At 35.0% G+C, this 15,701-nt stretch overlaps 1 protein-coding gene across 2 annotated transcripts in view; it reads right to left on the bottom strand.

The window, feature by feature from the left end:
- The window catches only part of LOC131345641 (kelch-like protein 29), a 183,155-nt gene that overhangs the window by 47,631 nt on the left and 119,823 nt on the right, over window positions 1-15,701 (bottom strand). For both annotated transcript variants that reach the window (XM_058378623.1, XM_058378622.1), the window contains one exon: window positions 4,589-4,727. In XM_058378623.1, coding sequence (XP_058234606.1) covers window positions 4,589-4,727 — 139 coding nt within the window. The remainder of the gene's footprint in view (window positions 1-4,588; window positions 4,728-15,701) is intronic.

The following is a 15,701-nucleotide window of genomic DNA, read 5'->3' as shown; positions in this document are numbered from 1 at the left end:
TTATAGAAAGGAAAATACACTGCAGATGGTATTTAAAACAGAATCAGGGCGAGACCTGATGACGAGACATGGTTTTGTCACCGTGTGTGGTAGTGGCAGTAATATTTCTCAGCATCGTCGATGCAGGTGGAAACACGACACAGACCGGTATAATTATTAAAAGTGTTTGAGGTTGAAATAAGTGCATTAGGTCTGAGTAGACATGCTGCTGTAATATCTAATCAAATCAACGGCTCTCATTCCCTTTTAAACACACAATTGATTTTTCTTCACACTTTCCTAATAACACTACTACTTGATTTACACTCACAGATTTCACGTGAATAGTTAAAAGTTAAAAATAACATGTCTGGCTTGTATGACCTACAACAAACGTGTGTTTCTGAGCAGCGTGCGCCTGTGGGAAATCTTTATTCGATCATGTCTCCGTTATAGCAAGTCTCATAGTTAATTACTTTTATTAGACTATTGATTATGTTAATTACATAATGCTCTCTGCATAATGGCATGTCAAGTGCCTGGTGTACATTTAGTATCCGCATTTATTGAGTTATTTTTCTTGCTGAAAAAATGAATCAGTGTGTTGTATTTAAAGGCATACGCAGGCCATAGCTTATTTTATATGGCTAAGATAATTCATACATTCAAATCACATCCAATTCTGCACACAAACAAAGGAGCTGGATGAAAATTTTGGTTTACACCCAAACAAATGAGCAATTACACACTGAATTACACTTACATAAAAGTACCCTACAAACACAGTCTAAATACAAAGCACTGTTTTTGTTTTTCTTTTTTTTTCTGAAAAACTAAGCGCCAAATTATTTAGGCAGGTTTTAAAAATATGACAAAAATTTGGTCATATTCACAATCCAGTATAAATTTAATTTAAACAAAATGCCAAATCCAAACAAAAATCCCTGAATTACCCTCAATCATGGCTTTCTCTGTCCAATCTAACGTTTAAACATTTTTTTTTTGCTACTGTAAGACAGGATTAACGAATTCAGTGTGCGCGCGTGTGTGTGTGTGTTTTTCTACTAAAATGTATGTGTGTAAATGCGTAAATGTTTAACATGTTTGATATTTATAATATCTCTTTGTTAAGTGAAAGGCCGATAGCCAGTGACGATAGAGCTGAACTGTCTTGTTTTGACCTGAAGTCGTATTTGTTTTCCTGAGAGGTTTGAGTCTAAGAGGTTTGAGTGTAAGAGTTAATGGTTGTGACTCATTCGTGCCCATAATCTTAACTGGTATGAAGGTGTGTTAAGGAGATGATGACTAAAGGAACGATCCAAATAAATACATAAATAAACAAATAAATAATTTGTCTGTCATTACCTCTGGGGACTTGCACACTTACACTATCGGTTAAGATTGTCGGAGTGTTGTAGTGAGGCCCAGGCATTAGTCTGGTGGCCATTCAATCTAATGTGAAAAACAGAAAAGGCTGTAAATAAACAAGGAGGTTCATTGCTAGAAATATATCTTAGAGCGACCTATGAAATTCCGGAGAAAGAGGAAGCAGGGCCTCATTTTCCCCTTCCCACACTAAAGCATTAATGATAACAATCTCCCACTGTCTTGTTTCCTCTCTTGTGATGCCACAGCTCCAGTAAAACTAACACATTGCTTTCATATAAATAAATAAGAGCGGGGGTGTGAGATGCTCCCACAGCTTGCCACGTTTCAAATTACACACTGATGGGTAGGCGCAGAGGCACTGCCCATAAATTAAAGTGGCACCAAGCACACTTATTGAAAATCCAAAGGGGAAAATGGAATTACTGAGGGCAATCCATCTCTGTGTGCCGAGCAACAGATGCTAAAGGGGAGAGTAATAGTTTTTATTTATTTATTTATTTTTTTTTTGGCAGACAGGAGTGTGCATGCACATTTGGGAGTTGCATTACATCCTTCAGGTAGCATGCCTCACACTGCCCCCTCTGATTAACTTCATGCATGGCCGCAAGAGTAGAAAAACAGCACAACATCCCCAGGTGTAATGGACGGGAACAGAGGACAAGAGCGTCTCAGGTGTAAATGATGATAACTGGAATGGATTCAAAAATGCCCTCATATATAGCTTTTAAGCAGATGTATGAATAGATCTGAATGAGTATTTTATATAATCTTCATTGTTTAATAATTAATTAAGTCCCTATTGTCGGGTAAATAAAACAGGATCAGGGTTGGCATATGAGGAAATAATAATGAAAATCCTTCATGCTACACAATGGGAAATGCACAACAGTCACAAACAACAGGAAAGCGACATAGTTAAAGCATTTTTCAGACTTTATCTTCACATCGCCGCGTCTGTAGCGTATGTGTGATTATTAGAACTCAAGAGTGGACAAGTTTCCCTGCAGAAAATCTGTTTTCCTGGAGCTTTCATTCTTAAGGGAAAATTAAGGGGAACTCAATAACCGTTTATGTGAAACATTATCGGAAAATTTCACTCAAAGGTATTTGTAAATTTTGCTCTAAATCTAAAAATGAATCAATGAATCCTTTCAGAGTTGGGAATACTTTTTAGAGAGTAAAAAGTAACCAGAATGACATTTTCCTTTATTTCTCCTGTTTGGGAAATATCACTAAATCATCCCATTCTGCCATGGAGTACTGGAGTTTTCTGTTCATGTTACATGAAGATTTAAACAGACATTCATGTCCCAAAAGCTGCCCTTAGATATCTGCTGTAGGTATGTTTTAAATGTCTGTCTTTTTCCTTATTACAGAAAAACATGTCGAAAAATATTGCTCAATTTAATCACACATAAACTACAGTAGATGTAGATAGAGATTAGCTTGAAAAACACTGGAATCTTTGAGGATAGTGAAAGTTAAGGAGTTTAAGGAGCAGGATAATCAGTATAGTTCTGAAAGTATTTACTTTAACACACACACACCCTATATAGTGAGTGCAACCCAGCAGTGAGCTAAAAATAATCTACTTAGATTATTTAATACAAAGACACTTCCCACCTACACTGACCTCTTTAAGACAAAATATATTTTTTAATATTAAAATGAATAACAAACACACACACACACACAATGCAAAGCTTAGCAGCACGGCTAGAGATGATAGAGAAGGTCATAGATTCAATTCATTAGATTTGAAGTACGTCACTCTATACACAGTGCGGCCAGCACGGGATGTAATAAGGCCAGTATCCTTAAGGTGATTAAGTCTACCTACGATTCTGCAGCACAGTGTTGTCTGTTCGGATTTGGTGAAAGAGTGATTAAATTGATTAAAGGTAAAACTCTTCGTTGCAAGGTCACTGTCATAAAACCTTTGGCATGGGCACAAAGACATAAACAGTCCGGTTTGAGGAAGATATTAATTAATTGCTTGCTGCTCGCTGTGACAAGCGTGTGTGTGTCGACGCTTCTGATGAGGTTTCATTTCACTGACCTTCTTGCTTCGACAATGAGTTTCTATCCATTCATCCTTTACTAAACGCTGGTGCTTTTTAAAAAAACTCCACAGCGACTAGCTTTACATATAGAACAATTGTTAATCAAACTTTTGCTTCCAGGTAACCTATCCATCTAAATCTAGGTGCATTAAAACGAGAGCAGGTTCACGAGTCCACATTGTGATGTTAGTATTAAACACTTCTCTGTGCCAATCGTTTTTTATCCACAATGGGAAATGCACCGCGGTTACAAACTACTAGCTAGTCAATCTATCATACAGAGATAGCAAGCAGAAATATGTACAGGTAAGTGGAAAAAAACATAGTGTAAATGAATGCATGCATGCAAGCAAGCATGGCTAAACGAGTTCACACCCACTCACACACACACTGTTCCCACACACACAAACAAATGCCTCCCTTACTAGCCTGTTAACCTGCTTAATGTCAATAAACGCACTGCCAGGAATATAAAACGACTGAATAATCATAAAAACTCTGCGAGTTCGCAATGTGAGTAGACAAATGCAATATCGAGGAAGTAATATATAAAATTCTGCTCTTCAGCAGTAAGTACAGTAGATGGCTCTGACCTGTGAAGGTAATGATTCAGCAAAGTGCAGGAAAGGAGCTGCGTTCTTTCCTTTTGTTTGTAACTGAGTGCTTTTTCTACCATTCATTGGAGCATGAATATTTACCAGAAGAATGGGAATGCTTTTTCTTTATGCCCTATACACTGTATGTACTGATAAAATAGCTGACAAAGCTGGCGCCATAGCCACATGACAGACACCACACAGCTAGTGGAGGATAATATCAATATTCACAATAAGGTATTCTTTTAGAAAGGCCATTTTAGTTCATAAGAGATCCTTTTTACTAAGATCCAGCAGTCATGGAACACTTTGTTACTTGCTAATGCACTCTAAATTAGAGAGGAGGGAAAAAAAAAGGGAAAAGACAAAAGTTGACTTTTTTCCCCCCATTTTGAGATACATTCATTTGAGGGGGAGAAGGAATGGCTGCTGGCCCTGCGATAGTCTTCACACAACCTGCAAGAGAGAGAGGGGGAGGCAAGGAAAAAAAACCCACACAAATGTGCCCTATGAAAAGAATGCTTCGGATCGACGTCTGGTGAGAAGGGAAGAAAGGCAAACCTTTTCACCAGGTCCTTGAAATACAAGCTGCAGGAAGCTAGAACATTTTGGTGGACTTCAAACTCTTTGCCTTCAACTACAATTTTCAGGTCTGTAAATTCTTTCTCTCTGCGTTGCTGGTTCAGCTCCTTCAACATCTCTGTAGAACAAAGAAAAAAAAAAACAGACAATGCCAAATACTGTTTTAGAAATACATGTTTTATAATGAACAGAAAACACAGAGAGAACTGAAAAATAAAAAAACATGTGGCCAACAAATCGGCAAATTCTCTATAAGAGAAAAGGAGAAAAATGCACAGAACATTAGACAATAATATATAACAAACAGACACACATCAGAAATAATGCAACAACAGGCAACAATGAAACACAGCGTACATTGGCTAGCAGGAAAACAGTTCTTTAGAGGTTAAAAAACATCGTTGAATTACAGTATCACAGTGTATACAGATGACATTGAGACTTGGCACGAGACCCACAACTGGTTGACCTACATAGGCTATGAGCTGAATATTTTAAGCTTGACGAAAAAAACACTTCAATCAAACAGAAGGACACGAATCAACCAAACATTGTTCCTACAGAAATATAAATAATATAAGATACTGGACATGCTGGAGATGGATAAAGGCACAGATCAACCAGTGCACAATACACAAATTCAATTTCCTGATGTGCAAAAACACAATAGACTCAAGTGTTAAAGTCTGTCTCTCTCTCTCTCTCTCTCTCTCCTTTTATCTGTGTTTTATAAGCTGACATACTGAATGCAAAAGCTCATGTAGTCATCATCTGTAATAAATCTGAGGTAAGCTGGTAGAAAAGCAAACATGTTTGTGTTTGATTAAATGCTCAGTACGAGACACATAATCAATACACCATTACAATAGCGGTGCACCTCGAAAATTTCCAAACTGCAAGACCGGAAAGACATATTCCAATGTTCCAGTAGGAAAACGCCTTTATCTGAAGTATTAGCACCTTCAAAATATGATTTGTTCTTTCCTATTAAAATCAGCCCAGCAGGCTGAGGCAGATGCGCTCTAGCACAAAACAAACAAAGTAAACAATCCAGCAGACAGAACACACGATTTTACCATCTCTATTTTAACCCTAAAGTGTTCCTAGTGTCATTCTGATGCTTCGCTGTCTGCTCTTTATTGTTTTAACGAGGAAACTACACTAGAAGTGACTATGCAAAAGAACAGACAAAAGTATCCCACTGAAAAATGTGCAGTATAGATATGTAAATGAGCTAAATGATCAAAAAAAAAAAAAAAAAAAGCTGGAAAAGCTATGAGCCGAAGAGGAAGTGGCTCCAGTGTTTAATGAGGCTCTGTAAAGTGAACTTCCCCGTCAAAATTTAAAAGAGGGGCAGTGCAAGGTCAAGAGCTACTGACTGCAGAGCACACTCACTGTACCGAGGGAGGAACCTAGCATATTTCTCCTCTCAACACTTTGGCTCATGATATATCCCTGAGAACAAACAAGACTAATGATGTTCAGGTATACTGTATATTTACAGAAGCCTTATAGATGTCTGCTGGAAAGCTCAGAGTAACTGACATATACTATAATGATAATAAATAATAAATACAACAAAAATTATTACTAAAAATTATTTTAACCGTATTTATAATATTAGCAGCAAGAATAGTAATGTTGCTGCTATTGTATTTATTTATTTATTGGCCTTATTTATTATTATTATTATTGTTATGATTATGTTTATTATTATTATTATTATTATTATTTTTATTTATAGTAGGAGTAGCAAGAATAGAAATGTTGCTGCTGTTGTATTTATTTATTTACTGGCGTTATTTATTATTGTTATAATGATGTTTATTATTATTATTATTATTATTATTATTATTATTATTATTATTGTTATTTATAATAGGAGTAGCAAGAATAGTAATGTTGCTGCTGTTTTATTTATTTATTGATTATATATATATATATATATATATATATATATATATATATATATATATATATATATATATATATATATATATATATATATGTATATTGGCTGGCTTGTACAAAGCCAACATTCTGTTTTGCTATTAAAGCTTATTATTATTATTATTATTATTATTATTATTAGTAGTAGTAGTAGTATTAGTAGTAGTAGTAATAGTAGTATGAATAGTACTGCTGTTGTTATCGTTATTATAGCCCCCTGCAACGTTTTTTATCTGCTATTTTTTTTACAGCAGTTTAATCTACGAATCCAGAAACTCGTATATATGTGGCACATGATACTTTAATGCATTTGAAATGAAAGTCCATTTTGCATGATGAGCTTTAACAGCGCTGTTAAACTCTGCAGATTGTTACCTAATAAAACCCGCACAACCTACTTCCAGTAAAAAAGCCGCTTAAATCCGAGGTCTATTCCTGGACTATTTTCTCCACATGATTTTATTACTAATTAGCGATGAATAAAAAATACAACTCTGCTACAAAATGAAATGCACAACAAACTCGGCGGTCGAGTGCGTGCGGCGGTTGAAAGAGGTGAATTTGGCATTTCAAACTCCACCAAAGCCACTAAAGAAAATATGACAGAACGTTGGGTTTGTCAACACAGGCGAAATGCCAAACATAGCTTACAGGCATGAGGATAGATTGAACTGTGTTAAATGTACGAAGCTATTTCAAATTTGTCCAAGGATACCCACATAATAGGATTGTGTGGTATGGAGCGAGGAGATACACACACACTGGCAATGATAATGACAAGCTGAACCAAATGGCCACTTCACTAATAGAGAATGGATGATTGACTATTCCTGAATGCACCTGCAAAGAAAGTTGTCTAGCTCCAACTTCAATCCTATGTGTCTTGCACTACTCCATCTGCTATTGTTAGAAAGATTTTCAATCCTTGTGCTTTTGCAATACCTCTAGTAGCAATTAGGTAACAACTGACCTGTACATGCTACATTACCAGATATTCCAACATCGATAACAAGAAACTCGGAGTAGGCAGAAAGAGAGACAGGACAGAATTGTACCACAGGATGCTAAGCATATGTTAGGGTTTGAGGCACCAATTTCTTATGAGAGGAAAATGGTGATGCAAATTCAGGTGAAATCGCTGTTTAATAATAACAAAACTCCTATATTTTTATAATAAACCAAATAGCACTTGCAATACGTACATCTTGGTTTCTACCGGCTCATAAGATAAAGGTTTGCGAATTCACAGGTCAGATTTCACCTGGATTAAATCCGTAACCACACAAGTGTGTCTCTTCACATCCCTACATTCTTTTTTGCTTTAATTGGCTTTTCCACTGGTTGAATTTAAATGACATTCGGTCAGAGCTCTTCAAACAGCAGAAACTCATAGTCTTCAGTGTCTCGCATTAATACTATAGCTAAACCTTAGATGTTGGGACATCTGCATTAAACATCGGTGTGTATCAGTTATAACAACAACAGTAACAGGAATGCATGTCTGTTTCACCTTGATATCGCACACTTGATGGAAATAGTCATCCAGTTGAGTCTTTGTATTTATAAGATTTTCAATGTAACTGGAGCAGCCATTGTGCACATGTGTGTGTGTGTGTGTGGGTGTGTGACCGACATGGCTTTCACCTCCAATCTCATGTCGCAGAGAACACCCAATTCACTTGCAGACCGAATAAAAGAGAGGCAGTCACAGAGAAATGAGGGACTTTAGCTGCAGTTGAACAATGGTTCTCCCGCGAAGTTGGTGGACATGGCTGATAGAAAAGAAAATTGCGGTGTATAAGTGGAGGGTCAAGGCCCAGCGAGGAACAGAACATCATTAGTGCGGAGCATGAAACAGCCTGCGGCATATACACACACACACACTTATGCACTAAGATATGCGGGAAGTGCTGCTAGTATTCCACCTCCGCTGTTTAAATTAACACTTAGAGAAGAAAGTGAGGAAGGTGAGAGGAGTGAAAGTCTGATGAGCTGTTCTATGCTTTTAATGTAAATAAATGAGCGAGGGTTTGTACGTTTAACATATTATTGTACTTAAGATGCAAATCCGCATGATCTGTTACTGAATATATATTTATATATTTATACAATTCTTACTGTATTAGCAATTTCATTACATGAAATATATATATGGGGTCTTAAACTTTTGTTTTCTTTCCAGAAATGAATGAGAATGGTTAAAAATGTACTGAATGTTTTAACTTGATCATTTTTTAATGGACCGATGAACACAATCACACCTCAGAGAAGGAGCTAGAGTCTCCGCCTGAGTCTGGAGTGAGAAATCAATCCTACACAGAGGACATAGTTGTAAAATATTCAGTTCAAAATCCAGATCAATGGATAGCTATTATGGATTTTAATTAATCTGAAATAAGCATAGAAAGATATCATACAGCAAAACAGATGCTGGAATCTGTGCAGAGGTTTAAAATGATAACAAGAAGTCAGATTTTTTACAGCTAATAGGTCGTTAATGCAGCAGTTATTTGGCAACACTGACATGTTATCATTATTGCTTTATATACAGTAATATTCTCATATATTGTACTACCTTCTCCTTAACTGTTTCTGTACAGTATGATGTACAAGACTTGCTATAAAGCTATAAAGATGTCTTGAGAAATACTGAAGTGAAACATTTCTACATTCTACAATCTACTATAAAGAGCAGTCGTAATTAAACAGTAATAAACGTATTGAAAGTCAATATTCAGTGTTTTCGTGCTTTGCTCTCTCTCTCTCTCTCTCTCTTTAATTTTTTTTATAATCAGTAATCTGTATCAGGTACACTGTGCATTTTTATAAAGGAACTGGCTGGTAAGTTGTTCCTCAGAGTTCTTCAGGAGATAAACCTCGACAGCATTATGTTTTCAGTCTGAAATGATACTTAATGAATTTAATAAATATTTGTCTGTAACATTTCATTTTGTCGGTACAGCAATGTTTTGCTGTATTTCATTTAAAAATGTGTTTTACTGATCACAGAAGTCATCAAAGAAATATGTCTATGACAGAAATAGTATTAAAAATAATTAAGGTGCTTAAGATTTCACGCATTAGTGTGTGTGTGTGTGTGTGTGTGAGACTAGATGTAAAAACAGAAATCAATATTATTTAATTACTTGAGAAATGCTCATAAAGAAATAAATAAAAAAAACTAAATAGATAAATAATTAAGTAACTAGATAAACAAACAAATAAATAAAGTGTTTAAAAATATGTTTTTTTTCTCTCCTTCAGTAACCAAAATCTACATACATTTTCAGTGTAATTGAACTGTAGTGTCTGAAATATTATCTCATTATATGTCTTGTGTTGAGGCAGAGGATAAAAAGCACAATTAGAGGGTTATGTTATTAATTATTCATTAAGCTGCACATTTCAGAAAGGTGTAGGATATTAAGGAAGAATATGAGAGCACTGAAAAAAAAAGTGCACGTAAAAGCTGTTAATATGGAAAAAACAATTGGTTAAACAATAATTAAATAATTTTTAAAAATCTGCAATTACAAAAAAGTGAAACCTATAAATTCATGTATACTTATTTTTTTTTTTTTTAGAATTTATTTATAATATATATATATATATATATATATATATATATATATATATATATATATATATATATATATATATATATATATATAAATAAATCAGTAAATCAATAAATAAATAATAACAAATATATATTTAAAGGCTAATTGTATATCTAAATTTTATGTAAATATTGTTTAATTTTATTTATACAGAACATTTGTATATAAAGCTATTCCAAAATATTATTTTGGAAATAAGTGATTTTGTTTTTAACTATTTATTCAGTATTTATAGCAAATTAAATATTTCTAAATGTTAGATTGTAAATATTTTTGAAATATACACATTAAAAAAAATGTGAAATGTTGGCTGATAAAGGGGAAGCATACAGGGTTTGGGATGAGGACCTGAAAGAGAACAGGGACTTTTTCTGGAATTTTCCACTGCGCCAAGTCTGGAGTAAAAGCAATCAGATTTAACTGTAAGAAATCTTTGTGTCTGTTTACAATAATCTGACTTTAAAATTTAGAGCATATTTTTAGAGCTTGATTTTGTTGAACCATTTAGTATTATATTTCTTTATTAATTAGACATCCTGTCTGCAGTAAGCTATTTGTAATTATAGTTCGCTTTATTAGCCTGCTGAGAAGAAGCACATTAGCTAACATTATTTTAGGGGGAAAAATGGCTGATGGCTTCTTGAAATAATAATAAGAAAAAATAATAATAATAAAGACAAATTAGTATTTTTTTTTTGGTTCGAAATTTGTTAACGATTAGATTACTTTTGTACATAATTTAATTTATAGTTAAGGTTAATTTTGGTACATGTCTACTTAATTTATTTATATAGCTGGTTTAAAAAAAATACCTCCTGTAATATTATCTTGGCTTCTCGGCTAGGAGTGAAGTGAAGTATACGCTAATCCTGCCCTTGCTATTCTTCGCTGGTGATTACGCTGATATGATATCATGGTGTTTTAGTGGAGTAAGGCATTACGCTAGGTGTTATTGTCGAGAAATGGCGCTGCATGATGCTTCTTTTGTGCCGAAATAAAAAAAAAGAAGGAGCTCATACGACGCACACACTGTAACCATGACAACGTGGGTGTCTACAACTCAGAAATGTAGTTATTTTTACGCACAATTTGGATTCGAACCCAACCTCGCTGGATTAAAACACCCCATGCTGGATTAGTTCATATTAGACCCAGTTTCCAACTGACCCAAATCTGTTTATCTTTAACCCAGTGCAGTATCTTGAGGGTCAAATTATCATCAGAAAAATTATTAAAATTATTAAAAAAAAATATATATATATATATATATATATATAAACTGCAGATGCTGAGCTATCATGACACGTTTGTGTTAAAAACTGTCCTTGAAGGTTACTAGTTATACCTGATCACAAAAGCAGAGTTTATTTCTTGTATTGCAATATCACACAAAAGTCTTTAAACACCTCATTGACCAGATAAAAAGCCAGTTATAGTATGAATAGAGGAGCAGTTACGAAATTCATTCTCTGAGACAAGCTACCTGTAAGGTCAAGTACATAAGAGGATAACATACATAGACACACAATGGCTGATAGACTGTAAAGAAAAGAAGCGAGCTGTATATCAAAAGAAAGAGTGCTTGATACACTAGAGCTTTTTGTCTGAGAGATCGTGGATAAAAGCAGACAGATCCTGATCATCAGTCACAGAGTGAGAAAGTGGAATAAAATATCTACAGACAGTGGTTTTGCACATGTGTTAGCATAACCAACCTGATATTCCTCGCTCAAATTATTCTAATAGGCAGATGATAACTTAATAAGAAAGTGAGCCAAAGCAAGGAGACGATCCATGAGAGTCCAAATCAAATAACGCAGCAGTGCTAACAGCTACGCTTTCTGGAATATTCCATATTTACACGGTAGAGTCAGCAGCCAGGTTTCATCTTACACGGACATTCGTTATTATGTACTTTAATGCTGTATTTAACTTTCTGAAGCAGTTTACATTACCTTGTATGTGTAAGTGCTAAGTGATAAAGAGGCACTACGTTTCTGACTCCGTCCTCCGTCGTCCCATAGCTTGAGACGTTTTTCTGGGATTCTTCTGAAAACTTTTGGTCTCCATCACAGCGTTATAAAGCACTGGTGCTCAGCGTAATCCATAAAGAGCCCTTTCTCATATGTAGGTTGGGAAAGGGAGTGCTCTCTCAAGCCCTCTCTATAGAGAAAGTGTTCACACTGTGGGGGATTATTGCACAGATAAACCAAAGGCCTCGCCTTGTAAGGGAGAAGACGCCCTTCGGCCTTTGTGTTCTCGTCTCCAATGGAAACCCAAAGAGCGGTGTGGTATATATGCATTCTGAGGCCACCGGTCCCCACACACACACATACACACAAAAGGTACCTAGCAGGCTGCACAGAACAGGAGAAGTGCCAGCAGCCGTACGCGACGCCAGATCCATCAGGAGCGTGGCAGCAGCCGATCCGTCATTTTGATGTGCCTGAGCCACGAGCTGCTGTGATTCTTTCCCTCTAGGTTCACTCGGCTCCACTCTAATAGCTCTAGTTATTAATACTGCTGAGAGACAGTTTTGCCTTTCTAAAGTAACACTGGCAAAAAGCATCTAAACAACAGCACAGCGAGATGCATTAATGACATATAATAAAGCTATACTTCATCAGATAACACTACCGGCCAAATCTGCACAAAGCTGACCGATATGCTGATTAGCAGATTCCATCAGGGTGGTGCTATTACGTGCAGAAATAACTAAAACACTGCAAACATTTGTTTAATGAAATGTTTAAGCACTTTATTTCCAGGCCATCAAGAGAGGTTTCAGGGGATTCTGTGAGTTTTATAGAGATTTTCACACAACTTATTCAACTGCTTTAACTTCTATTACAGTTCATTTCATTTCTTATTGATGAGAAAAGCACTTTGTGGGACTAAAAAAAGGATTATTATATTATATTATATTATATTATATTATATTATATTATATTATATTATATTATATTATATTATATTATATTATATTATATTATATTATATTATATTATATTATATTATATTATATTATATTATATTATATTATAGTAGATATTGTTGAAGTAGCATATCATAATAGTAGTCAGAATATTTATTATTATAACTTTTTATAATAATATTTATTATTATTATTATTATTATTATTATTATTATTAAGTCATTTAAGGCAGCTATGATGCCAGGCAGTTTTTGCTTATGCATCTAAAAATTTGTTTTTTGCTGCTAAAAATGAATTAAACAAACGAAAGACATAATGGAGGAAAAGATACAGCACAAAGATTGTTTAAAGGAAAGCCCACAAAATGTAAATACAGGCATAACCCCAGATGAGTTCATCATGAGCGAAAGAGATGACTCTGTGTGTTTTAATTTCCTCTTTGTATGGAGTCTTTTGGGATAAATGTATTTATTTATTTGCTTTAATTTAAATGTTAAGATGTGTATGTGTCCAAACAACCCTTCAAAAATTCTAAACTTCACACGTGGATTTTTTATTTTTTGCATTTCTCCAGTGGTTTATATTTAATTTCATGTCTCAAGATATTGATTCGAAATATGATGATTGAACATCTCTTTCAAAGACGATATAAAAAAATTATACGGGTATGAAATTCAGTTTATTGATATATGAAAATTTTCCAGCCTAGACAGCTTTAATAAATATTTATTTATTGATTGATTGATTTATTTTTTTAGTTATTTTCTTTTTAAAAAATGAAGTGTTTACCAAAATTCTGAGTACATCAGCGATACTTATGATCACAACCGTAATGTCTGGACACCGCAAGACACTGATTAAAAATGGAGAGAGCTGTTATTACTCATGCCTTTATCTTTTCCTGTGCATCGATTTAGCCTGGCTACTGTCATTTACTCAAAATTATTAATGCAGGCACCACTACTGCACACACACACACATTAAGAATGATTAAACAGACACACTGACGCCTGCATAATGATAATAATAAAAACTAGAAGAAACCATCGGCTCATAAGTGACAGTGTTCTGCAGACCTCCAACTTGTGTGTACGTCTCATTACTGAACATGGCCTTGTGTTCTTTAATTAATTGTGAATGAAAACATGCTCGTCTTTGTGGCTGTCAACCGGTGATTAAACATTGGCCGATCTGTCAGTCTGGCTGCTAAACACGAGTAGATCATTCTAGCCGTGGCCAATAGGTGTATTTATACATTATACACGTCTAATAATTGACTGTGTCAGCTAGTAGAACAAACATCTTTATAGGCATCATGCTACTGCCATACTGCAGTCTACAGCCATAGCCAGTACACAGTATGCCACATTAACATTAATGAAATGGAAAAATAATCTGTCAACATCCCCTACAAGAAAAGGCAATGTATCCATGCATCCACCTGACATCATTTCCCTGCCTGATGAACACACCTTAACATTAAACAGCACGTCTATATGCTCAGCTCAGACTCCCCATTTAGCTTCACATCCAAACAGGACACTACTACGTCCCAGAATAATGAATAATGAGTGTAATGTGCACAGAGCTGAGACTGTGTCATTTACTTAATAATCATGATAATAATCAACCTTATTTTATATCAATGTTGCTGCAAGTGCTATAGCAGTAAACCTCAAATGATAAAAAAATGTAATAATTAAAAGAAATAGAAGAAAATGCGCCAGGATATAACGATCTATTACTTACCTTCACCTGCCACTTTATTAGGAATGCTCAGGTCATTCGTGCAATTATCTAAGCAGCCAATCAGGTGGCAGGTGAACAAAATGTGAAACGGCTGATTTTTGAAGGGTGCAAGAAACAAAAAACATTGACTGGGCAGCAGATCTGTCAGTGAAAGCGCCTTGTTGATGAGAGAGGTCAGAGCAGAACAGGCAGACTGCTTCAAGCTGACAGGAAGGTTAAGACAATTAATCACTCTACAACTGTCGCAAAGAAAAAAATACCTACTCCACATCGAACAGGCTTGATACTACAGGAAAAAAAGAGCACACTGGCTTCCACTCCTGACTGCCAACAACATCTGCATTTGCATCTGCATCTGCATGGTTTCAAGGTACTGTAAGATAAGGTACTCTATTGTCATTGTATACAATACAACAAAATTTAGTTGGCAACTCTCAGACACAAACAAAGGCATCTAAACATAAAACAATGGAGAAATATGCACTGTCTACTGCCACATGACTGGCTGATGATTTGTTATTATTATTATTAGTAGTAGTAGTAGTAGTAGTAGTACTGCAAAATCAGAGGAGTTCAATGCCATCATATTATATTAGCATTAGATAAAGCTTATTATGAAATACTAAACTCACACTACTCACCCCAAGACTCACCCCTCTAGCTAAATGGCATCCAGTCGTCGGCATAAACTGACTGAATCTCAACACATTGATGTATCAATACATAACAGGATTGGTGCTGATATTAATACATGTGGAAGGAAATATTATGAAATACTGTACATAACTGTCTTATTGTATTTTATTTTTATTCTATTAAACACCAAATATACGTGTAT

This window comes from Hemibagrus wyckioides, linkage group LG25 (genome assembly GCF_019097595.1).
Source record: "Hemibagrus wyckioides isolate EC202008001 linkage group LG25, SWU_Hwy_1.0, whole genome shotgun sequence".
Classification (NCBI taxonomy): domain Eukaryota; kingdom Metazoa; phylum Chordata; class Actinopteri; order Siluriformes; family Bagridae; genus Hemibagrus; species Hemibagrus wyckioides.
The sequence above is the reverse complement of the archived record's forward strand: the minus strand, read 5'-3'. Positions and strand labels throughout refer to the sequence as shown.